This window comes from Tetrao urogallus (genome assembly GCF_951394365.1).
Source record: "Tetrao urogallus genome assembly, chromosome: 2".
Classification (NCBI taxonomy): domain Eukaryota; kingdom Metazoa; phylum Chordata; class Aves; order Galliformes; family Phasianidae; genus Tetrao; species Tetrao urogallus.
This window is the reverse complement of record NC_136814.1, coordinates 58115593-58142947: the sequence shown is the minus strand read 5'-3', so window position 1 is coordinate 58142947 and position 27355 is coordinate 58115593. Positions and strand designations below refer to the sequence as shown.

General features: G+C 38.5%; 1 protein-coding gene across 1 annotated transcript in view; it reads right to left on the bottom strand.

Annotated features, from left to right (window-relative positions):
- Positions 1-2594: 2594 nt before the first annotated feature.
- Positions 2595-27355, bottom strand: part of THEMIS (thymocyte selection associated) — a gene marked incomplete at both ends in the record, with an annotated part of 75779 nt that continues 51018 nt past the window's right edge. The window contains 2 exons of the mRNA XM_079550232.1: positions 2595-3025; positions 12097-12241. Of these exons, the coding sequence (XP_079406358.1) occupies positions 2595-3025; positions 12097-12241 (576 nt within the window). The remainder of the gene's footprint in view (positions 3026-12096; positions 12242-27355) is intronic.

Genomic DNA, 27355 nt, shown 5'->3' with positions numbered 1-27355 from the left:
AAAGATCTGTAGATTGTTTATCCTCTGCAGCATTTTCTTTCTCTTTTCTATTTTTTGTCCCCCATTGAATAAATGCCCAAACTTAGCCAACTGCAGTTATTCCTTTAGCAGTACTCATTTGAAGTTCAAATCCAGAAAGCAACATCCTGAAACAGTTAATGGCTGTTGCTATAGCAAGCTAAGACATGTGTAGTCAAGTCCCTTGCTTGATTGCTTACTGCTCTGGAGTGATGAGGTCATGTTAACATCATTGACCCCCTGGACACATTTATTCTATCAAAATTATCATAGCAATGACCCGAGGCAAATCTCCTTCTTTCTTACTCCCTTTTGCTTTGAGTGAGGGCTAGCTATTACTAAAGCCATTCTAGCACACTTTGGCCTGTAGAAAGATTTTTTTTCTGGCACTGATGAAAAACTGCAAATAATGAATACTGGTTTTCTCATAGCATGCCTGACTACTGAGGATCGCTTTTGTATTTCTTTAAAACTCTTTTTCCTAATAACTATTTTCTGCAACAATTTGAATCAATGGATTTCGTTTTGATAGCTCATATGTAACAAAAATATTAAAGGAGTATACTAATGAACAGCATAAATGCCCTGTAAAAGGGTGGGATCAGGGTTGGAAATGGTTGACTGCAGAGTTCCTTAAGCAGAACTGACAGTCTCAGATGTTAGGCATTTGACAGAGATGCAAGATATGCATTATTTTCCTACAAGTAAACTTAAAACTTATTTGGTTATTTTTAATACCTCCTTTAAGCAGCAATGTAGCATACATGCTCAAAAACTGACTTTTAAGCTCCATAAATCACTTTACCTGGCAAGTTTTATATGGCATTTTCCCACATTAATGGTTAACATCGTATGCCTACATCAAATCCACGTTTCTTAAAATGCTCACAAGTGCAAGTGTGGAAGTTAGATAGAAATTCTAAATGCTAGTTTGTGAAGCAGACTACTTCGCTTCATTTTTCAATCATTCCTGTAATTTTTGAACTTCTGTGGCCGTGAGCAGAAGAATAGCTCATCATGTGAATATCATAATTGCCCTGGAAAGCATGAAATTTATGTGTAAATCACAAGAAGCTACAACATACTTCTGCCACTGCATAAGGAGAGGCTGGACATCTCATGGGTGTGCTCCCACCTACTGATGCCTGTAGAGCCCAGGGAACCTCTTTAGTCTCATGACTTCGTAAAAATTGACTCTTTACTTAGAGGGCAATTTTGTGTGGGGTTTGGAGAATTTAGAGGGGAATTTTGTGTGGGATGGCGGGGAAACCAGCCCTTATTTGAGGACTTCTGAATGGAAAAACTGGGGGCTTCTGTTTGCTTTTATGTCATATTTGAAGACAGATATATTCAATCATGTATGTTTCCTACGTGTTTCTGGGGGATCTGAAAAAAATTAAAAAATAGAAGCGTATTTCAGGTGCAGTACACTGCCCAACTCAAATGCAATAGAAATGTTGCATGGCATTTTGAAATAACAAGTACATTTTGAAAAAATAATCACTTTATAATTAAAAAAATCTAAATAATTGAAACACATGTCAAGTTTATTTCTGAGATTCCTGGTTTTTTTCTTGATAAGAAAGCAATTCAGCTAAGTCAAGAAAAGTTAATAGAAGGTTCAGGTATGAGTAAAATATGTTGGTACTATGCAGTTTCATTCGTATCCAGGAAAAAATTTGATCTGTGTTTGGCTGGAAATGATACTTAAAGTTTTTAGAAGCAAAGGTCCTCTTCACCAGTACTTTAAATTTTCCGAAGGCTGCCAAAGCAGAAATACAACAAATCAGTATAAACAGAAATAATTTTCTCAAAGCTTTTTAAGAGACAGATCTTAATTATTGACTAGAAGGTGCACACTTCTAAAAAAGGAACAAAGATTGCAGCTACACCGAACTGGCATAAATCAGAAAAATTAGACAAGCTTTCAGATACAAAGCTGTTCTCTCTGTGCTTTCACGTATTTTTGCGTTGTTGGTCTACTTAAGGTTTTAGCTCCACCTATGCACTTATATTACCAGAACAACTAGAGATACCACTTTGACAAAGTGGCATCACTAAGAGTAACATTGGGTCACAAGTAATTGTGTCTAACTCAGGTGTGCCTTTCCCACGTTCTTCACAGAACATATGCAACAATCAATGATGGTAGCTCTCAGAGAAAACTTTTTCTCATTTTGAAGGACAGTGGTTACTGGAAAACATGAAAATCACTCTGACAACATTTGTTTGCATCAATATGTGATGATAGAGTACAACCACACTTTTTCTTCAAAGGCTATCCATATTTGGAATTGTAGAATCATTTGACTTGGAAGGAACATTTAAAGGTTCCCCTGCAAAGTACTATAAGGGACATGTACAGCAAGATCAGGGTGCTCAGAGCCCAGTCCATTCTGACTCCAGGGACAGAGCATCCACCACATCCCTGGATACCTGTTTCAATGCATTACTACCTTTATCGTATGTACAATTTTTAACTTATATTCAGTATAAATCTCCCCTCTTTTAGTTTGAAACCATTTTCCCTTGTCCTATCACAACAGATCCTGCTAGAGAGTCTGACCCCTTCTTTCTTACAGCCCCCCTTTTGATACTGAAAGGCCATTTTCAGGTCTTTCCAGAGCCTTTTCTTCTCCTCGCTGAACAACCCCAGCTCTCTCAGCCTGTCCTCGTAGGAGAGGTGTTCCATCCCTTGGATCATTTTTGTGGTGCTCCTCTGGACGCACTCCAACAGATCTGTGTCTCTCTTGTACTGAGGACTCCACATCTGGATGCGGTACTCCAGGCAAGGTCTCACCAGAGCAGAGCAGAGAGGCAGGATCACCTCCTTCATACTGCTGACCATGTTTCTTCTGATGCAGCCCAGGATACAATTGGCAAAATGTGCCATCTTGAAATGCTTTCCTTACGTATTCAACTATGTTTTCATCCACATACTCATAGTCGTGCTCTTCTTTCTGTTCCTTTTCATCTTCACACTTTCTAAGTGGCTTATTTGTTAGACCTGAGAAATCAACAAATAATGATTGTAAGGAGACTGAAGGCTCTGCACTTGCCCAGAAAAAAATGTACAATTCACACAATCACAAAAGTCAAAAACAAAGGAAAAAATGCTCTCTTCTTTTTTCTGATATTCACAGAGATCTTAAGTGACTTGCAGCATTTGCATTTGCAGCAGATCAAGAATGAAATCCAGCTGACCATTTTATAAAATGATCTTCACTTTTTAAGAATTCCTCTCTCAATTTTTGAGCTATGCTTGTACCTCACAGTCTACAGACAAACCAGATAATCAAAGAATCACTGAATCACCAGTGTTGGAAAAGACCTCCAACATCATCTAGTCCAACCATCCACCTACCAACAGTATTTCCCGCTAAACCATGATCCTCAGTGTAACACCTAAATATTTCTTAATCTGTTGTCTACTCCCTGACAGTTGTCCACAGACCATTCAAAGGTTTAATAAAATGCTTTAGAAGTGTGATCACTGAGAGTGTAAAAGCAGAATTAAACTGTTAAGAGATGAGCAATCCATGTGCATCATGCAATACCTACAATCCCTGTTGCAGACTTGCTCCTATGTTCTTTGCCTGAAAAGATGAATATGTAGCTAGGAATATGTGGTGGCTTTTCAGGACTTCCTGAAGCCAAAATCTCCAGTTTTCTCTTATTCAGAATGTAATACAATAAATAGAGATGAAAGCTTGAGAATGATATAAAGTTTAAGTGAAAAGCCTTGAAGTTCATTTCTTTGCATCCACGCAGACCAACCTTCAGCCATACTGACCTTTCAAAAAATTGTGGCCTTCTCCCACTAGAGCAAAGACCCTCACATGAGGCCTCTTAGCAACTCCAGAGTGGGGTGGGCTCTGCTCTAATCCCTTGTGTGGAAAGAGCTTGATTTTACTCTTCTCATGTGTGAGCTATAGCCTGCTGCCAAAAGGCCCTATGATCTCCTGCCTTGCTCATATATTCCTATTGTATCCCTCCAAGAAGCAGTGCCCCACACTTTCCCTCTGGAGCCACCATGTTTTTTGGCACTTGCAGGAGTGGGAAAGAGATGTACAGCAGCAAGACAGGAACTGCTCAGGTTTGTCACAATGCCCCATGTTTAATGGAGCTGAGAGGGCACTGTGTTTCAAAAGTAAATCTCATATGAAGTGGTATAATAGTGTGAAATACTGCTTTGGGAACAGCTGTTTCTGTTTGGTTAATTTACAGCAACGTAACTAGAAACAACTTGCAAATATGTACAAACCCTCACAGCCTATTTGATCTCTCTGCAAGGCCATGCTTATCGAATACATTCTTCCTTATGGCACTGAGCTTTTCAAACAAAAATTCTCCCAAGCTTATTCTTGGGACAACTGTATTCCCCTTTTCCAAGCAACCAGATGTATGATTGTTCTTACCAGTTCGTTCTAAGACTCTCCATGGCTGAGGTGCCTCTTTCTGAGAAAAGGACAGGACTCATTTTTTTTCTGAAGCTCTGATTTTAAGGCCAGAAATAACCATCACATTCATCAAGGAGCTGTCTACCTGAACCAGGACACAACTTATCATGGACAAATTTGCTTTCAAGTACCCCTGCTTCTTTACAGGAATGACTAAATTAGCAATATATTTCCAGATCTAGACATCAAAAGGGAAAGGAATCCACCCTATGATGGGAAATTCAATGGAGATCTCACTCACAGCACTCACACAAGTGGCTACTATCTTCTTAACAAACATTTCCAGGTCTGTGGTTCATTTTCAGATTGGCTGTGCTTGTTGTCAGTAAAAGTAAACTAATGAATAAAATGGGCACCGAATGAATAAGCTAATCTTTGTGATTCAGCACGGAAAATATTGTTTGTACAGTTAGACTCGCTAATACAGATATAAAGTACAGGATGCACATGGATGGCATAGCTAGACCTTCTTCTTTCCCAAACACAGAAAAACAAAATGATATACTTCTAAGCAAGACAACTCAAGGAGAAAAGGAAATTTAATGTCATCCGGCTAGAGTAAATCACAGTTGTCTCCAGTCTAAAATAAAATGTAGGACGCTTTCTGGAATGTATATATTTACACTTCAGTAAAGCATTAAGCAATGAATGGGATAAGGATCCCAAGGAGATTTTGAACAGTGAAATCAATGCAATTTTTTTCCTACTTGAAAAAAATCCATTAGCCTCAACACTGAATTACTGAATCAGATATATCATCTACACTGCTAAGAAAACGAGGCTTGTGTCATCATGTTGTCTATCCATCCATCTGCCAATCTCTACAGTACTTTTTAAAGTTTGTCCTTGCCAATTTCAGTCAAATTTGAAAAGGGGGAAGAAACCATAGTGTGATTACAGAAGAGAAAGTTGTATTAGATCCTCTGTTGAAAGAGAGGCATGCAGAACACAGCTGTTACATTCTCCATTTGGCAGCAAACAGAAGGATAAATCAGCATGTGTGTATTGGTTGGCCACTCAACACACACATAGCTCCAAACCTGCTCTTTTTCATATAATAGGAGTACCATAAGGAGAGTTTTGGTTATTATCAGGGAAGGAGGGAAAGGAGCAGCAGGGGACAACAGACCTGAATCCTTATTAAACCAAATTTCATTAACTCCGCTCTTCCTGGAACAATTTGTATAATTATGTTTGCCTTTATAGTGGAAAGGGAATGTTCCGCAGACTAAAAATTTCCATTTGTCTCACTCACATTCTCAGGTGGGTAGGATTTTTTTTCTGAATATACTAGCTTTTTTTCACAGACTTCAAGGTCACTAACAGTTGCCATAACTCTCAATTCTGCACTCATCCAAAATGCAGGCACAAAAGTAACCTGTCATCACCACTGCTGGAAGGCAACCAGTGCTTTAAACCCCAGTTCATGTATATAAAAGGTTGCACGAGTAAACACTCCTGGCCACGATCATAATAGAGTTTTATAGCTGTGGTAAATATCTCAGTTCAGGATTTATGCTGCATAAACTAACATTCAGCCACATTAATAACATTTAGCATTTGATATGACTAACTTGAAAACAATAGTTGTGAATTATTATGCACAATAATATTGTGAATCAAACAAGGTAAAATAACATCCTTGTGTCTGATCATTACATCAGTGAAAAAGCACAGAATGGAAGAGTGTATGTATTAGTCAAAGTATTTTTATTAACAGTAGTGTTTTATTTGTTGTGAGCCTGGTTCTGATGCTCCTCAATCCTAGTGAGAGTTAATTCCTTGGGGAGTGCTACTGGAAGTCAGTGTGCTGAATAAGAGCTAATGAAATGAACAGACTATTCCCTGGGCTGATATCCATTGATATCAATTGACATTTGATATCCATCAATCATTCCTTCTAGTGATGGTTTATAATGTCTTTAAAAACTGTTAAAAGTAACAATCAAAATATTTCATATGTACTGCAGGGTTAAAATTCATGTATGGTTAACATTTAGCACTGTAGGGAATGTACTAGCACATTGTTTGGAACAGTTTAATCTTAAATTCAATTTAAAAAAAAAAAAAAAAAGAATTTCCTGAAAGATACAAACAACTGCTGACTTATTTCACTGTCGTTTTATTTCTAACTTTTCTTCTTTACCACTTTTTTCTAGTCTATCTTTCTGGTTTTATTGAATCCTTACAGTCATTACTTTCTGTTGTTGCACTACTGTTGATAAATATTTTTTTTAATTACAAATCAAACACTTCATATATTAATAACTCTCACAGAAAACATTTGTCACGGACTTTAAGGATTTGCATATTCCAGGTGCCGCCATACGTCATTGCAGGAGGGCATAGAAAAGTATAAAGTCTGTGCAGATATAGAGGGAATAGAAGCTCTGTGTTGCACCATGCCCCCTACCCAATACCATCTGCTATTCTGCACACCACCTTCCACCTAAGGAAGAACCATAGAATATCCTGAGTTGGAAGGGACTCATAAGGATAATAAGTTCCAACTCCTGGCTCTGCATAGTACCATCCAAAAATCAGACCACATGTCTGAGCGCTAGTCCATATGCTTCTTGAACTCTGGAATTTCTGTGCCATGGCCACTCCCTTGGGATCCTGTTCCAATGCCTCACCACTGCTGCTGAGGAAATTTTATTGATATCCAGTCTGAGCCTCCCCTGAAAAAAGGACCACCACAGAAACATGCGTGGGCAGAAAATGGGAGGGGCAACTCATACAAAGTCCTCTTTAGTTCCCTTCATGTAACACTGCAACACTTTCTCCTTGTAATGAGTTCTACATGCTGCTGCCTGGAAACTGATTTTTATTGCAAATATTTTATATGCAGTCAAATCTAATAAATAAGGGAAATGTGTAAAGGATGCAGAGTCAATGCTTTCTGTTCCCTGCTGTACAACCTGAATATAAGCTAAGAATAAAACTAAGTTTAACTAAAAATAAGTATAATTTACCAAAGAGTACACATAATCCTATTAAGTGATGCAATCTGATTATTTTAACTCATTATCTTAACATTTTTTGTTAGCTTATCTCAGAAGATACATCAACAAGGAATAAGGTCTTTGATACGGCCCAAAAATAAAAGGAAAAATAATACAGTTATTGTTTTAAAGATAATTACAGGACTCAAGGAGGCAAAGAAGGTAATAACAATTTTTCCATAGTTAAAAATGAAAGTAAAGGAAGAGTTTTCATTCACATATACAGTATAGGGTTCCTAATTCATGTTGCTTATCCCTATGGTTGAATTCAGAAAATTAGTGCATGTTCCCTGTGATATTGCCAATGTAAGAACTTTTTAAAATGTAATTTAAAATTCTTCATTTTGCTTAAATTTTGAAATTACTATGCTCCATTCATTTCAGTGTTTTTTGAGTATAGCTCTGTAACCAAAAGTATTGCCCTAAATTGTACAATATCAAGAACAGGAGCAGAAATTTCTTAAATCATCTCCATTGCCAAAGATAGTATACTATTTTTGTGCACACTGAATTGCAATCAAAAGGTCCCTTCTGTTTTTCCCAGCCTTCCTAAATCAAGTGTTTAAGGACAGAACATTCAAATATCTTTTCTAAAGTGTCCAGATACCAATTAAAACAAACAAACAACAAACAAACAAACAAACAAAAAAAAACCCCACAAAAAAAAGCCACCTAAAACAAAACAGCATTAGATAATGTTTCAGAAACTCCAGTTAGAAGAAATTTCAAAATTAAAGTAAAACAAACCAATACAGCAAGTTTTAGGTGAAGAGTTACAACTTTGCAGAATTGTGACTATTTTTAAGGAATTCAAATTCAGTCAAATCTAAAAAAATAAGATGATATTTTTAGTGGCCAAATCAGGTTTTGTTGAAACAGTAGAATAAGGATGAATTTCTTAGAAACAAAGATAATAAATACTACCTTTACAAATATGAACTCTGCAAGGAAACAATAGAGGCGTTAACACTGAAAGAGAACCATGTTGCCTTTCTCCTCAGAACAACCTAGCCTTTGATAAGAAATGGCAGTTTTGTCTGTAACTGTTTTTATTTTGTTTTGTTTTTCTGAGAGAGAGAGACAGCATGGATTCAATATCCGTATTAGGAATTTGAAATGGCTTGGTGCTTTGGAAGTTGGCTTAACATTCACAAGTAGAAGTTTAAAGATTAGTCAGTGAATGGTACATTTCCTCCCACTCAAAACCCACAGCAGTGTCTCTGTGTTGTTAGTCTTGACATATTTTCTAATCCATTATCCTCTGAATTAACAGAGCAGAATACACTCTGGAACAGTGCTGCACGCAACAGTGGACTCCTGGGGATCCCTTGACTGGCCAGGAAGAACTGCTTTATCTTCTAATCAAATCTGCTGTGTAATTTTGCAGTTAACTTTAAATTAAGCTCAATAATTTGGACTTCACTAACACACAGCTTTGAAAAAAACCTTCAGCTTTGATCTGGGTGTGCCAGTGTACCATCTATCATCACTCTTTGTTCTATGTTATTAGATTTACCTGTCTCCAACTTTTAATTCACAGTATACTCAACGTTATGCAAAAATTGTTCAGGGATATCCTCCAAGGCAGTTAAACAAGAGAAGCTTTGTAGTCTTGCAGAAAAAGCTTTATGATATTGTCTCTTGATTTTCTGTGTGTGCTAAACAGAGGTACTGAGGATTTGATAGGACAGTGGGGAATGATCTTAAGCTCAAGGAAGGAAGATTTAAATTGGATGTCAAGGAGCAGTTCTTTAAGGTGGTGAGGGTGGTGAGGTGGTGAGATGCTGGAACAGGCTGCCCAGAGTGCTGTGGATGCTTCATCCCTGGAGCTGCTCAAAGCCAGATTAGATGGGGCCTTGGGCAACCTGGTCTAGTACAGGATCTAGAGGTTGGTGGCCCTGCTTGTAGCAGGGGCTTGGAACTTGATGATCCTTGACGTCCCTTCCAACCCAAGCCATTCTATGATTCTATGATTGTTTTGTTTGAAAATCCTCAGTGACATAGGTTAGTCTTTACCTGAACTTAGGTCTCACCTAACAGTCTATGTACAATGAGCTCAGATTTAATTAACTGCAGCATTCATGAGGAATAAGGCAAGAGAGACATGATTGAAATCAGAAACATGGCTTAGAACTGGACCAAGTGGAAGGAATTAGCACTGCAAATCTTTACAGGAGCAGGAGCAAGAAAGTCTTCAGCAGCTCTAACTTCAATTTTTTCTTTAGTGAACTTGGTCGTACAACTAGAACTATTTCAAAGCATACGTCTCTAGCCATAAGCTTGGGGAAATTGATAGGAATAAAACCTGAGATAGGAAATGGACAGGAGAAGAAAAAGAGCCTGACTGATATTTGAAATTTGAAAGAAATATTTCCTCTGGAATCAGGAAGAACTATAAAATTAAGCGTAAGATGTGAAAACCCAGATTTCAGAGAAGGGACAACAAAATTATTGTTAGGATCTTAATGGGAGAACACTGAACAGAAGATAATTTAAAAAAATAATAATAAAACTAGAAAAAGGTTACTAGAAAACTTTCCTGTCATAGAGAATCTGGAGTTGGAAGGGACCTGCATGTGTCAGCTCCAACTCTTGGCTGCATACAGGACCATCCAAAATTCAAATCCTGTGCCTGAGGGTGGTGTCCAAAAGCTCCTCGAACTCCAGCATTGGGGCTGTGACTACAGCTCTGCATAGCCTGTTCCATGCCCATTTCTCTCTGGTGCAGAACCTTTCCCTAACCCCCAGCCTGACCCTTACCTGACACAGCTCCATGCTGTTTTTTTTGGTCCTGTCACAGTCATCAGAGAGCAGAACTCAGTGCTGCTCCTCATCTCCCTTTGAGGAGCTGTATGCCACCATGAGGCCTCCCCTTATCTTCCTCTTCTCTGGGCTGAACAAGCCAAGGGACCTCAGCCACTCCTCACACTTTGCTCTCAAATGGCAAAGAATATTAGAATTACATAAAGTAAAAATGGTGAAGTTCTGGAGATTCTAGAAGCTTATTGAGGACAAATAAGATTTAGTAGGATGGACAAAAGAGTAATTTTACTAACTCAGAATGAATAAAGAGTGAGAAAGCAGGCAGACTCTACGTAGGGCAGATGGCACTTAGCAATGATGCCTTGTTTTGCTATGCTTCTGAATCACAGTAGGTAAAAGCTCCAAAACAGGAACAACTGCAAATAGTCCAAGTTTGTCTTTATGATTGAAAATATTGAACACCTGAGCACTACATTTATAGAACTTGTACCCCTAACTGTGATTTAGAAAGGGGCTGGGAAATCTCCTTGTTGCAATGGAGTAGAATAGAAGGTCCCGTGTTAACCATGAACACCTCAGTCACACTTGCCCTACCCCACAGGGACTGAATCACCCATGGTGGTGATTCAATTGCTCCCTGCAGCATGGACATCAGTTGTCAAAGTCAAGCCCCAGTTATGTGCAGGTAGTTCCCTTGGCACAAGAGAGTTCATCATTAACTCATCTTGTTAACAATGTTGTCCTGGGGTTTAAACAGAGAATGCTGTTCTCTACAGCTGCCAGCCTGGAAGCTTCACTATTTACCACTATAAAATATCATCAGATCATTAAGTTGTAACAAAATGGAACCTACAGGGAGATTTTTCAAAGCCACCATATAACAAATATGAGATTATCTTCCAAAGCAGCTTGCTGCAAACCTAAACGCTGTTAGAAAAACTGTTCCCAAACAATCAACCTCCACAGCAGTACAGATCATTGAATATTCAATACACTACAGTAATTTTTAAATATAAAGGTTGTTCATGTTGCATTTGCATGGTTTCAGATAAGCAGTCTTTTTTAGGAGATTGGCACACTGAATGAGAAGACAGTAAAGAGGAGATTTTATGGGAATTTCTTATACTGATATCAATTATCAGTAAACAAATGCTGTGAGGATGAGTATTTGTGCTTTAGCCTTCCAAATGTGCTGGTGTCATAATTAATGTAATGTATTCATTTTTGAAATATAACTAATGAAACCAACTGAGTTTTTTATTTTTACTTCAAAGTCTTAAGGATTTGTCCTCATATCATCTGGCTTCTCTACTTGAATATGTTCTGACAAATTGAAAAGTTAAAAAAGAAGTAGAAAGCCTAACCAGTTATCGCAAATGGTGTCCTTAAAAACAATTAATAGTCAAGTAATTTGCTCAATGCTATTTTTTCTTCAAAATAAATAAAAAAGTTGAAGACATCCTCAAATGTTTAATATAAATGGCTTGCTTATCCTTAATATATCTGTTGGAATTAATTTTTATTATTATTATTATTTTTTTTTTAGTAGCAGAAGATGTATAGATTCTTAAGGAAAAACAAAGTGCATATTTTCACACAAGTCTGTTTCTAAAAACTACTGAGTATTCATGTTTCAGTGTCAAACGGAGTTTAATACCATGCTGCTGTTGAGAGCTTGGATGAATTTGCCTTACGGCATTTATGGAGAAGGAGCAGAAATGTTCATCACTTTTGACTGAAGCACAGATTCCAAATGAAAATCACACAAGAAAATGCTGCATATAAGTTATTTATCAAGGCAGGAGTTAAGCTTTGCTAAAACATAACTCAAATCATAAGTCTTAACTAACCTTTAGTCACACGGTTTTCCACTAATGTTGCTTCCCCAGTCACGTCCTTCTCATTGTCACGATGCACCAAATCATTTTGGCAACTAACAAAAACATCAGCGTCTTGATTTGAGCACAATTTCTTCTTGGTGTCTACGCAGAAATTCTGAAATTATATAGAAGAAAACATTGACTTCACATGTAAATCTTTACTCCAGACTCAGTACTTTTAGAGATGTGACAGATAAGAGCAACATTCTTTGGGTCACTTCTCTGAAATTTAACCACAAATCTTCTGTTTGCCAAAGCAAATCATCAGTCACCATAATTCTTATATTTGAGAACAAGTACTTTACAAAATAAGATGATTAAAAGATGCTGTATGTAAACAAATAGTCTCTAAAACAGATTTCTCTTTAATTGGCTATGTAGACTCAAACACAAGGAGGAAGTTTATCCATCTCTTCTGGCTGATGTAGAGTTCTTTTTGAATAAGTACTTCTACTGTATTGATGATTGATATAACGAGTTATGAAATTAGTTCTGGCATACATTATATCACAAATCTGTGTGAAGTCTGACATTTCAATTACATTTATTCAGTAGCGTTCATAGCATGTAGAGATAGTAAGATGATAGGAATAGACAACTATGGTGTAATTAATTATAATGCTATACTATAACATGGCAGAAAATAAGTTTCACCCCTTGAATTTCATGCTTGATACAGATATTTTTGTAACTCTATTTTTTTAAAGTCTAATCTATTTATATTACAAATATTCAGTCAAAAAAAACGTTTTTTACCTGTGTAAGTAGTTGTTAATTTAAAGTGTCAAAAAAGTTTATCTTTATTGCAAATATGGAGTAGCTGTAGAGCTGTAGTGGCTTACAGTTCAGTTGCGATCACTATACCAGAAAGTCCATTTTTTTTTTAGATAATTTGTAAGGTTTTCCATTCAAAATCTTACATAGATTTTCCTCAGCAAAGATAAAATCATTCTATTCAGAGACAGAAGGTCGCTTTGGTAAAATTGACAGTAGTTACAGAACAATAGTGTCTGATCTTTTCAGGATCAACCCACAATTTGTGAAAGTAGAACACAAACTCAATTTTTAAACAATAATCTGCCCCTTCTACAGAAGACACCAGCTAGCAACAAGAAAGTCACCAGTAACAGAAATATTTATGAGAGCACATTGAGCAGAAGAGCTGAGGATAAAACCTGTAAAATACATGGACAATTTTCCTCAGGTCATGACATGATACAAGTGGAAAATACTATTTTTTTTCATTTAGAAGAACCCAGAGTAGTTCTCCCTTTTCTGAATTAACACTGAAAGCTCGAACTGCAGGGGTTGACTGAGTTACAGTGTTTGATGCATGTCTGTGGTGCAGTCTGTACAGTGCTGGCTAGCACTCTCCTTGATTGCAAAAGAGCCTCTGACACCAAGCAAAGCTTGTAATGGTAATGTAATTCATGGAAGAAATTCAAGCTGAGGAAAATTTTTCAAAGAGAATGGAAACATCAGAAAAAGCCATTAATGGCAAGAAATAAAAATAACCCAGTGGAAATGATATGGTTAGAACTAAAACAATGCTAATCTGGTGAAATATGGAATGACTTTACTGAAGTTGCAGGATCTTTCACTTTCTTTCACCAGCAGAGTGCAGCCTTTCTCTGATCTCCAGTTTTTTTCTTGACTATCTGCACCCAAATATGCCTACAGATTTGTTGCCAGCCTGTCCCTGGTAACATGAGCAACTCTACGGGCACTTACTGAATACCTTCTAAATGGAGAAAATACATGCTTAAATAACAGTTTTCAAGGCCGTCACTAAACTTGTCCTATCCTCACTACCATTCATGTCTGTTTATCACAATTGAAAGGTCTTGGGAAAGACAGGGATGTATTGCTGGCAAATTGTTTGAGTTATTGGGGATAATTGGCACGCAGAATGCTTTCAGTCAAAAGTCAGTTTTCAGGAAACTAAATGACCTTAAACTATAGAAATAATAGTAAAAAATAAATCAAATTAAAAAAACCCAACACTGACATTCTTTGATTTTCTATTCAGATCCTTATTTAGAATATTAATCCTTGCAATCAAAATAATAAATTAATATGTTCAGAATATTTATTTTATGTTGCCTTAAATAACTCAGAAACAAGTGTTCAAACAGAAATATTCTCTCATTAGGAATAGCATAACTGGAGTTTGTATTGATCTTATCAGTCCACAACAAAGACAAACATCGTGATAGAGTAGTTGCCTGGAGCTCACTGTACATAAATTAAAATATGCAGAGCTCAAACACATAAGAACCAACAGGATAACAGGAATTGGACTGTCACTTCATTATCTGCTGAGATCTGATATCACTTTAACATCCTTAACGGATCTACAGGTAACAGTTAAACCAGAGACAAGCAGAGATAAGAAGCTTTTTTGAACTGCACAAAAATTACAAAGTCTTAAAGTAATCTTCCACATACTAGGCAGGTTTAACAGCACAGTCTATATGGAGGTTCACTCACTGTCCATAAATAACTCAGAGGGCAAACAAGGTTGTAAGATTGTAAGGTAAGATAGTGTAGCAAAGTCTCTCTCAGGAAATAAGAGGCGTTAGATCAAACAGGATGAGTGTGAGGCTCATGTGAGAACTAAAAGACCAGAGATTCATCATTTTGGTAAGACAAAACTTGCAACATTCTGCAGAAGCTGAAAATGAGTGCAGAATTTATCCAACATGTATGGATTGAAGTAGCAAACTGAGTTTCAGAGAGAGCAGTTGGAATTAATTTCCCTTGATTGCTTAAAGAGCATAATGCGTTACACTTGCGTGTGCGTGTGTGTAAGTTCACCTCAACAGCTCACCCCTTGCCCACCCCAGAAGCAGTGACATCTGCACACACAAAAATACTTTGCCCTTCTATAGCACCAGAAGCAGAGAAGCTTTTCCAAAAATGCCAATTGCCCTTGCAATTGCTAGCTGCTGCTTCTCACAGCTCCAAGCTGAATTCTTATCTGCCTTTAGAAATTCAGGCTATTAATAGTCCCTGAGAATATTTCTTCCATTAATATGTGCAATTGCTTTTTGAATTCATTTACAATTCTGATATCAACATCATGTGCCAATGAGTTCCAGAGCTTACTTCTGCATTGTGTAATTTTCCTTTTTTCTTTAAACCATCCTACCAAATAATTTCATGCAGCTTTTGTGTTCACTCTCTATTCACTTTCTTCCTGCATTCAGGTTTTTACATATATAATCTCTCTCCTGAGTCATTTCTTCAGGCTGAGGAGCTCTATAGAGTGTTGCATCTTTCCTCTTAGAGGATCAGAATTGTAATCCATGATGCACAAGATCCTGACATTTCTGCTTCTTTGCAAGCAGAATGTCTGCTAAAAACTACTGGAGGCAATCTGCATACCACACATAAAGCCAACATCATGATTTGGTCACAACTTCTCAGTAAGACAAGGAAAACTAATTGTAAGAGTAGCCCAGCAAAACGAGTATAACCTCTGAGGCAGAATAGCAGACGGAGGAGCTGTTAAAGCACACAAGTAGTAAAAACTGTTAAATCTGTATATAAAGAAAGAAAATAATTCGTGTGTTCATAATATGCATTACTATTTTAGTTGCTTTTCTTGTTTTTTTTTTTAAAAAAAAAAACAATAAAAGAAAGCTTCAACAGTATCTAGAACATTCAGAGTAAGGAAGAGAAGCAGCATTTGTTTAAAGTGCAGAAAAGTGTGGGAGTAAATATGAAACCAACAGCTGTCATAGTCTCTGAAAATGCTATGAGAGATGTAGTGGCATAAACCAGTTTGACAAAACGGTGCCTTTCCAGACAGAAAGTCAAGCTGTTGTATGATTACAAATGACTCCAGTGAAGAGGAGTACTCATTTGCTGGAGCAATCAGTGCTGGACATGGCACTACACCTTTGGAGTACATTTATTATGAGTCACCCATGCTAGCAGATACAGATCATAAACCTTTTACTACAATCTTTAAAGACAATTTGGAGAGGCACACTTTACTGTCTTCAGAAAATCAAGCCAAAGCTCTAGACAGATACTTTTCTTTGGCATATACTACACTGGTAATTTACTTGTAAAATGCTTAATTGCTACATGCACCTTGCCAGCAGGAAAGAAAAAAAAGAGTGGAAGTGTGATAAATGGCTTTTCAGTCCAAATACATCGCGCTCCTTTCAAACAAAAAAGGCCATTTATCAGCGCTACAAACTAATATTCTGCAAGAGAGTCATAAAACAGAGTGTTCATGGAGAGGCCCAAACTAGGCTGAAAATTCAGCTTTTAATATTTTGAAGTGTGTTTTAAAGACATGATGAGAGAAAAATATAGAAGGACACATCAGTCTGACAAGCTAGTCACAGTTGCTGATATATAGAGAAAATCTCATGAGTTTCAGAGCATCCTGTACATTGACAAGCTACCTAGATCAATAGGGATCATTTGGCTCCAAACTTCATGATATCTGTATGACTGTCTATAGGGAAAATTAAGAGCTGGAGCAAATCAGAGAAAATACTCAGAATTTGACTCCCATGTGGTATCAATACAGAACCAGGGTAAGAGCTATCTCAGGCCCTCCTGAAACATAAATCCAAATTCTTTCCTGGTTCTTAAGTGTCTAAGCTGGAGTAATTACATTTCTTTAAACTTATTCAATCCAGAATTACAGCAACGCTATTCAAAATAAAATTTCATCCACTATATGAATAGAAGGAATGGGTTTCTTCCATGTAACAGATGGGAAGCACAAATTCAAATGACAGAAATACAAAAATGGAAACTGCTGACATGTCTAAAGAAATTTGCATTATTATGGCAGTCAGTTAGGACTTGAAAGGAAATTACTGCCTTCGGATTATTACTCACTTGCATCCCAAGGTAGCCTTCTTACATGATCCATTGGCAAGGCAACTTATCTTGCAGATCAATGTACTTTTTGCAAGGACAGAGTGTACCTATGGCTAAGGGCACTGACAAGGGTCTACGGTTTAATACTGAAAAATTTTAACAGCCTTCCCCATTGCACTGATTCCAGTACATGATATCAAGCCTTCATTTTCCACAGTCCACTGGACTGTGGAAAAGAAGAGCTAGTTAGAAGATGCTTGAAAAAGGCCATGAGAAATAAAGAAGATCCTCATTTAACCTCATTAACATACCGGACAGAAACACATTGGAAAATTTTTTGCCTGCAGAACTCATAAGGTACTATAAACTACAGATGAACTGTTTTTGCCCAAGAAAGGGTCAAGATTATACCACTTCAAAGGCAAGAACAAAATCACATTAGTTAATGAGCTCTTTTTTGCCTGGAAGGGACATGGAACTCTGACTAAATAACTTTTCTTTTAAATCAGGGTTCAAATTCTTAACAGGTTTCTCCTGTACAAGGTACTCTCTGTATGGGAGAGTATAGGTATGTGCTTACAACACCACAGTTAATTTTGTGTTGTCAGGTTTTTCTGAAGATTACAATGGAGATGCTATGTAATAAAGTCATGATATCCTGTAGGCAGATGCCACTGCGGGCATAGAGTTCAAAATGCATATTTAAAAATAAGCATATTCGAGAAAGTGGAGAGAGCTTTAGCTTATCTTTGCCCAAAGCTTGAATAAGGATTTCAAACTCAAAACTAAGCAGAAAGTCACGCTACAGTTACATCCTTTTCTAAAGAAATAAAAACAGATAGCATATCAGACTGAATGGTCTTCAAAAAACCAACAGCATGCAGAACACACTGAGCTTTACCCAACGCTCAACCTATTTGTGAGCTTGAATGAATATTCCGATGGCATAGTGACTAACAGTGAATAAACAACGAAGGAAATGGCATTTCTGTAAGAACGGAACAAACTTCTGTTTTGGGGATCTTTTTCCGGCACGCGACAAAGGTGCTTGCGGCAGCCGCTAGATGGCTGTGTTCTCTGCCTTATGCCCAGCCTGAGCACCTCGAAGTTATTCCCAAGGGTGTACAATTCAGCAATACAAAAATTAGCTAAACGCTTAGCGCCTCACCTCTCACCTGACAAAGATTTCTCCCTCTGGTCCACCCCTTTCCCTGCATTTGAAACCACATGCGAAACAAATTTCACAGTTGTATCAAGGCTAGGCAGAAGGAAAATACTCATCAGAGTTGATCATTTCTTGGGGTAGTGCTATGCAGTGAAATGCTAAAACATCTTACCTAAACAGACTGAGGTTTGATCGTTTACCTGTTTAGCAGGGGAGCTGGAATTGATGATCTCTTGATGTCCCTTCCAACCCCTACAATTCTGTGATTTAGGAGGAGAAAGAGCAGCAAATGGGGAAAAACAAAGTGTCCAGCCAGCAGCATAACCTTTAGAAAAGGGCTGCTCTGTGTGCATATCACAGCTTTTCAAAGAAATCTCATATGGCTTTAAGAAGGTAACTAAAAATCGCTGCTCTTTAAGAGTAGTTCCCACATTTCAGATAAATAATTCACAGAAATCTACAGCTGATTTAGCTACAGATGAATTGCATCATGTTATAAATAAAAACATGCAAGTGTGTGTCTTTATTACAATCTGCTAAAATTCTTTGCTTGCTCCAGAATTTCAGAGCCTGAAGCTCTCTGTTCTTATCCAACAAGTTTTATGCACTCGTTCAGAGCTCACAGTATTCATCTAACCACTTATTTTTGAATAAGATCCTTTTCTTTACCAAAAATCAGTCCAAGACTGGTACAGAATATGTCTCAAAAGATTTTTAAATGAAGATTTGCTACCAAAGGATCTATTATGTCTGTGGGTAACTAGAACTGTTGGTCTCTTTTTTCTCAGGCATACTTTTCCTGCTCTGTTTGTATACAAGCAAAAGAACAGAAAACAATCTAGGACATCTTTGAGTGTTCTGGATTGAAACAATTAGCCAGTACAAAATCACTGAGCATATACCTTCAGATATTAGTGATGCAAATCCGAAGAGTATTTTGAAATGTTTAGCAATAGTTCAAATGCTAGATATAGAATTGCACGCCATCTCAGCTCCATCTCTTCATTCTCCCCTCCTCCTACCTCATAAAATACACAAAGGGGGAAGTGCTTGTCTCCCAGGGCCTCACAGCAGAGAAGAGAGTTTTTTCTTCTTTAGCTAGCGTCTATGATATTTGTATTCTGTTTCTTTTTCAGATACACCTGCACCTCAAAGCGTGCTTTTTCCTGAGTACTTAGACTGTGACGGCACTTCCTTTGTTCAATGCCTTGCGCAGAGGAATGTATTTTTTTTCCACATTTTACATGCCGGCATGTTCCTGTATTCATATCTTCAGAAAATTAGTGGGTATTGGCTAGGTTTCCCTGCTGTCCCCCTCCTGCACATCCCACTCCTAACCATGCCACCTCTGCTGCAGCACTGCCTGCCTGCCTGCCTGCCTGCCTGCCTGCCTGGCCTGCTGCTCTCAGCCATGCTGGTGAGTGCTCAGCTGCAGAAAACAGGCCCCAGCTGCCTCAGGTTGCACAAGGAAAGGCATTTAGCAGCCACCTGTGAAAATTCTGGTTTCCATGACACTCATTGCATGAGAAAGTGACTGTGAACTGAAGCAAGAACTGGACCCCATTGCTCAGGATTCTTAACTACGAGGCAGGCTCTGCTCTTCCCCAGGATGGCTCTTGGAAAAAAATAAAATAAAAATCTGAAGATGTGAATTATTAAGATCTGCTACTATATTACAATTGCATCTGACCTTGGCAAGTGGAAGTGCTTGTTTGCTCAAAGTCTATGAAATGTTGCATTTTGTGAAATCACCACTTAAAAAGAAGATGCAAATTCTTCTCATTTATCTTAATGGGACATTAACTGGAAATTTAATTACAAGGAGAACTAATTATCTGCAGGTCTGCCAAACTGCAGATGTAATCTACTCAACAGAGTGAAATGTGAATGCTGAAGTCAAGTTCAATTTAATGTGGGAATATTTGAACTGAAACCAAATGAAAAGAAGAAAATTTCCTGTAACTCCTGATAGAGAGTCCCTCACTGCACCGTTCTCCTGGCTGCCTCTCCCTCAAACCTCTGGTCTTCTCTGCCAAAAGAAAAAAAAAAAAAAGAAATATTATCCACCCTGGTCCAGATCAAGATATGTCTCAAAATCTCTTCACCATTATCCTAAGCAGGCACTGTGCAAAAGTAAGGACGTAGCCTGACTACCTGCTTCTTCCAAATACTCTCTCAGTCTCTATTTTCAGCTCAGGGAATTTCCTGAGTTTGATGCGGTTTGTCTGTTTGTAACCCTCAACTGTTCCAAGCATTTGTCCAGTCTCCCCTTGAACTCCTGATCCACTTGCAGCTTTGTTCTGGCTCCCCTTGGTCTGAATGTATCCTGCCCCATTTCCTGTAATTGTGGCCCTGCAGAGAGAGTTGGGGAGGGAGAGCAAGAGTTTTAAAATAAATCATTTTCAAGTTTTGGCTGTTGTGCTTCCCTTCCTAGCATTAGTCTGCAGGTCCAGCTGCAGGGCTCACACTGTGCTTCCTCTTACTGAATGACAGAAAATGCTGTGCATGGCAGACAACAGCCTCAGTGAAGCAGCGGGGCACCACACTGGTAGGAATTAAATACTTCAGAGAGGATTCTGATCTTAGAAACTGGGTGTAAATCTGGACCCACTCCATGTAGTCCGTAAGCATTACCCCGACTTTACTCAGTACTATGTGAGTTCAGAATCAGGCTTCTTGTTTTTGAAAATCATCTGGTTTCCAGGCCACAGTGGGGAATGTAACAGCAGGAGTGAAGGAGAAATGGGTTATTTTATGAGTAAAATGCATTCTTATTCTAAAAGGTATTTTTGTAAGATTCGAACCTCTCCAAGAATTTATCTCCTCACATACATTTATATATATGTATAAATGTACATAGAAGTATGAGTATGGAAGTGTTTCAGCTTGCCCACTAGAAGCTAATATGTTCTGACAGAAATAAACTATTTTGCCCCCCTTTTTTTTCCCTTTCTTGTTTATTCTTTGTTATCTGACATAATTTCAAAGTGTGGCACAGAATTTGCTTACAGCTGTGTTAAACTGCACACCGGTGGCTACCAAACCTGACTAGGTCACTGGGGTTCTGGCTTATTATCAGAGTTGAAGAATACAGCAGGGAGGAGCTGCATTCCTTCTCAAAAGGAAGAAAGTTTGAATCCTGATAGCACAAGTATTTACAAAAACCATTACAAGGGACATTTCAGACTGTTTTGACAAACTGAGCTATTAGCAGCTTGAATTTTGAATTTCTTCATTTCTCTGTGGGGAACAATATATAAGGGGAGAGTAGGCTTGCAAGGGAGTGAGGTTTCTGGTACTAAAATAAAATACTTCTTCTTCCTGCATTCCTACACAGAACATCCTCCTTCTGGGCACAGCAGCTGCTGAATGTACAGGGGTCTGAGAGGTCTCCTGGCTCATCTTCTTCTCAGTTATGTGGCAATTATATGTTCTCATACTTTGTGGTGACTGTGACGGTGTCTTTAGCATATTTTTGATGCTCCCAAAGGAACTATGCTGGAGATGGTAGTTACACATTTTCACCATGTTCTGTTTATTTAGGATTCTATTAAAAAATGAACATAAAAGTGTAGCCTGTGCCTGTACTGTGATACTTTGGCTTAGCTTATGGCTTCAGCTCAGGTGAACTAAAATTCTCCAAATATTGCCTCTTAAAATTATACTGGCTTTCACACAGCAACTGGATCTAAATCAGATGAGAAAGGACTAAGTACAATCTAAATCTAAACAATGTAAAAAAAACTGTATGGGAGAGAAAAAAGTCAATTAAGAGAGAGAAGTTCTATAGTTGTAGTTATTTTTTTTATAACACAACTCCTCAAAGTTATTTCATGAAAGGAGATAAGCAGCATATTATTTTTGTCAACATGAACACTCTTGTGTAAACCAAGTAAATGCACATGCTATCCCTTATTGTGTCTTGAACATTTAAGAGAAAGAGCAGAAATGTGAACTCTAAATAGTTCCCCTCCTCCTTTTTCTTTTCTTCTTTTGTGAACATTTTTTATTGTATTCTGAGTAAACAGCGTGTCTATCAAGGAAACAATGTGGAATCTTGTTAGACAAATCATATATGCTCCCCTAGGCTGTGGGGAAGGCTAGGAAATGCCCATGCAGGGTTTCAGAGCAAAGATCTCTTCAAGAGATCTATAAGGAGACACTCCAGCATTGCAGGTGCCCTGCTAGAGCTGTGTGCTGTACTGACACTTACTTTTCCTGTAATCCAGACCATTGTATTACTGTATTAATGAGTATCCTAAATCTGTGGCTTAAACTTAGGGGAACTATCAGAACTGGATCGTGGAAATATCGGTTTGTAAATGTAGAACACTTCTATCTTGGGCCTTCATGATACTGCTGAACTTCTACACAACCTGTAAAATTTGCAGTGGATCAGTTGTGGCACAGTCTTTTGCAAGCAGGGAAAAAGACCTCAGGAATTTTGAGTTGCAAGCAGTTTTCAGCCTAGATGACTTCATTTTTAAAGACTGCCTGGAACAATACACAGTGGTGAGATGAGAGAGATCCCATCGCAGTCAGGTGATGTAGGTCAGCTCCCACATACTACCAGTGATGTTAAGAAAAATTTGGAAGTACAAGCAATTCATATTGTAGATGTAACACACAGAACATGCAAGTATTTCTAGTTGACAGAAATGGCCTGCATTTAATCATGTACAGGTGAATGTGAAGTCTGTGTTTGATAATCTTGGCAACATCCTCACTTAGCTTTTGTGGAATGCTAGTCTTCAAGCTTATAGGGAGCACCAAAAGATCTTTGTTTCATTCTCAGTTTCTGGGGCAGTCTATTGCTTATGCTCTCAGTGTGTAGCATCATCAGGTTTCACCTTGTATCCTGGTGTGCCTTTCCAGCACTAATCACAAAACTGACAAAACCGTGTTCAAATCAAATAGATTTTGACCAGCTGGTTGGGCCAACGTGTTTTACATGGGTAGTTATACTCCCAGACAAGTGTTCTGAGCAGATAATTTCTTGTTGCCCACTTATTGACGACTATATTCTTACCATAGCTATGGTAGATTGGATATGGCAGTCCATTAAGCAAATATTGATGTATTGCAAGAGTAATTTAATTAAGAGAATCATACTTTTCCAGGAGTCAATATCTGTGGGGGCTCTTGATGGACGCAGAAAGGCCTATGATTTAATCTTCTAAGGTATTTAAATATTTAGGTTATTTATAAAACTTCAGGGCAGATTTTTTTTTCTCAGTCAGACAGCATGCTTAACAAATAGATTTCCTTTCATTGCTTCTCTCCTTATGATATGGGACAATTCATTATGGAACACTACTTCCACTGTAATAATGGTTGGGTTAAAAGTAGGATAATCAGTATTTCATTAGTGTCACTCAATAGCTTATTCTCATATCTTCTCAAAAGGGGAGCGTGAAACTTTACCCATGTAAAGCATGCTTTTTTCTTAAAAACTGATCATACCCCAGTAACGCCTGAGCTGTTACTTCTGCCATTCTACAGATGATACTTGTGATTAGGCAGCCCTGAAAATGGATACTGTTTCTCCCCAGTTCACATTCAGTTTTGTTCAGTATATGTCCAACTTCTTGAAACATTGTCTGAATTTTGCACATAGCCTCAGTGTGCTACAGCAACTTTTTCAGACAGCTTGTTCAGCATTTTTCTGGATGTTCCTATGTGAAGAGGACAGTCTAAATGGTAAGTATCTTCATGTCTTGACCAAAATAATGAATTCCCATTTTAACAAAGTCTAAGAAGATAGCATATTTTTTAGTACTCTTGCAGCTGTTGTGAACACTGCTGTTAAATTCTGAGCTGCCAAGACATCTACACATGCCTTCAGAAGACTTTGCCAAAATGACAACAGATATATATCAGATGAAAGATTCTCCGATCGGATTCATAATCATTCAGAGGACAATGCTTAGAAATGTTTCTTAACAAGGAAGCACTATTCAGTTTTTTCTGAGAGCAGAGTTGTTCATCTCTTATAAGTTCACATACAACTGTTTTGGTTTCCTCAGTCCACCAAATTACCTTGGGAATATAGAAAAGCTTTTATTTCTGCAGCATAAAATTTGGTCTCATTCAATCTTTGAATAAGTTTAATCATTCGTTTGCGTTTCAATTCAGCCACCAGCCTTTCAAAATGAAATGCAATTTTCTCCTGAGGCTTCATTCTCAACATTCAGATGGTCAGACAGATTTTTTTTTCTGATATAGACACTTTTATGTCAGGAGATGGAAAGTGAAATAACCCTAAGCAAGCTCACAGAATTTTATGAAAGAGATTATTATGTCATCAATCACGTCAGTTTCGAGAGGTAATATTTGTAGACCCATTGCTTGCACAAGTAGAACGAGTTTCTCAGTCTTAATAACAGAAAGTAGTACAAATGTGTAGACCTGGCCTCCCCTAAATGCTCTGTGTCACATGTCAGATTATTTTGTAGATTATGGTATGTTTCATCTGCACCTTCAACAAATCTGATCAGTGTGATTCTGGCAAAGAGTGGAATCAGGACATTGAACTTCAGAAGAATGAACTTCAAGCTGATTAAGGAATTGTTGGATGAGATCTCCTGGGAAGATCTTTTTAAAGGAGCGGAGCAAATCTGGCTACTCTTTAAGGATGTCTTTCTGTGATAGCAAGAGCTCCCTATCCCCTAGAACAAGAAAGCAGGCAGGGAAGACAGGAAACTGGCATGGCTTGGCAAGGACCTACTGGTCAAACTGAGGGAAAAGAAAGGCATGTACAGGCTGTGGAAACAAATACATGTCACCTGGAAAGAATACAGTGATGCTGACCGGACATGAAGAGATAAGATTAGGAAAGGCAAGGGACAGATGAAACTGAGCTTGGCAAGAGATGTTAAAAACAACTAAAAAGTTTTCTATGGATACATTGGTCAGAAGAGACAGGCCAAAGAGCGTACTTTCTGTGATAAATGAGAAAGAAGAACTACAACAGACATGGAGAAAGCTGAGGTACTAAATGAGTCATTTGCTTCCATCTTCTCTTGCAGCCAGGATTCTCATTTTTCACATCTCTGAACCTTACCTCCCCAGACCTCTTGATGGGAACTGGGGGAACAAACTCCCTCCACTGTAAGGGCAGAGCAAGTCCAAGTCTACCTCATGAGGCTGAATATATACAAATCTATGGGACCAGATGACATGCATCCCAGGGGTCTGAAGGAACAGGTTGATGTGGTTGCCAAGATGTTCTCCATCGTATTTGAAAAGTTGTGACTATGAAGCCAAGTCCGCCAAGTCCACAGTTTTTGGAAAAAGGAAACATCAAACTTATTTACAAGAAAGGAAAGAAGCTGCACCTGGGGAACTACAAGCCAGCGAGCCTCACCTCTGTGCCTGGGAAGATCATGGAGCAGACCCCCTTGGAAGACATTAAAGCACATGAGAAATGAGCAGGAGATCCAGACAGTCAACATGGCTTCACCAAGGGAAGGTCATGCCTGACCAACCTATTGGACTTCTTTGATGGCATCAGTGGACAAAGAGAAAGTAACTGATGTCATCTACTTGGACTTGTAAGGCTTTTGACATGGTTCCCTGCCACATCCTTATCTCTAAATTGGGGAGCTATGGATTTAAAGGGAAGACTATTTGGAAGATTAGGAATTGATTAGAAGGTCAAAAACAGAGGGTATGGTCAATGTCCCTATGTCCAGGTGAAGGCCAGTGACAAGTAGTGTTCCTGGGGGTCTGTCTTGGGACCAGTACTCTTTAACATCTTTGTCAGTGACAAATATGATGGGATTGAGTGCAACCTCAGCAAGTTTGCTGATGACACCAAGCTTACTGGTGCAGTTGATATGGCAGAAAGAAGGGAAGCATCTAGAGGGACCTTGATAAACTCGAAAGTTGGGCTCATGTGAACCTAATGAGGTTCATCAGAGCAAAGCACAAGATTTTTCACTTGGGTTGTGTTAATGCCAAATATGTACACAGACTAGAAGAAAAACTCCTTGAGAGTAGCACTACTGAGAAGAACTTTGGTGTCCTGGTAGATGAAAAGCTTAACATGAGCCAGCAGTGTGAGCTTCCACCCCAGATGATCAATGGTACCCTCAGCTGCATCAGAAGTGCAGTGGCCAGCAGGGCAAGAGAGGTGATTGTCCCTCTCTACTCTGCCCTTTTGAGATCCCATTTAGAGCACTGTGTCCAGAAGAGAAGGCTGTGGGGAGAGTTCATTATGGCTTTCCAAATTTAAAGGAAGGTTACGAATAGGAGGGAAATTAATATTTTACACAGGTTGGTGTGTGCCAGCCAGCTACACACAATTCAAGCTGTTCCTACAATGCCTTGAAGATAACTTTCTGATGCAGATGGTAGAAGAGCTGACGAGGAGGAGTGTGCTGCTTGATCTTATTCTTACTAACAAGAAAGGACTGGTTGGGGAAGTGAAGGCCTCTTTCTTCTGTCACATTAGCTGCACCTGGGATATTCTACTGTAATCCCCAATACAGCACAGAAATTTATCTTCCTAGTGCAACTTCAGTGGCAGCAAACCAGATGACTTCTTAAGCCCTTGCCTTTTGCAAGGGAGAAAATTGGAATAGGCAATGACCTGTACAGATTGAGGCCAATGTCACAGTCAGAGGGTGTTCGCATCCTACTTCAGCCAACTCTGAAATTCATCCAGATCCTGGGGGAGTCCATTGACCTATGCTTACTAACCAAGCTAGTTAAATTGCAGATCATGATTATTGGGAAAGGACTCCACCTACAGTCAGACTTTGTTTACGCTTCTCTTGCCCCAACCTGCTTGTGACTGTAGCTCTTCTGTTTTGCCTTGTTAAAGTCTTGCTTCCAGAGTCCATAACTATTGAGCAATCAAATATTCCTAGAATCAAATACAAATTATTTCAAGTGGAAGTAAGAGTGCATGTCTTTACTAGGTAGAACTTTGAGGCTGCAACTGGCAATAACAGCTATCAAGTAAAATGTCAAGTAGGAACACTCCCTGCCTGTCGTTATCAGTTTCCCATCTTGGGTGCTGAAGCCAAGACAAAGGCAAAGGCTCCCCACACATCCAGGAGCTGTGACTAACCCCACATCCTCCACAGAACAGGGGCAAAGCCACACCAAGATGTCATCCTCTTGACAACAGCAATGGAGATAGACCAGTGTGACCTGTGTGAGGAGTTATTTGCCTTCAGCCTGCTCCCTCCTGCTGACTCCAACTTTTCA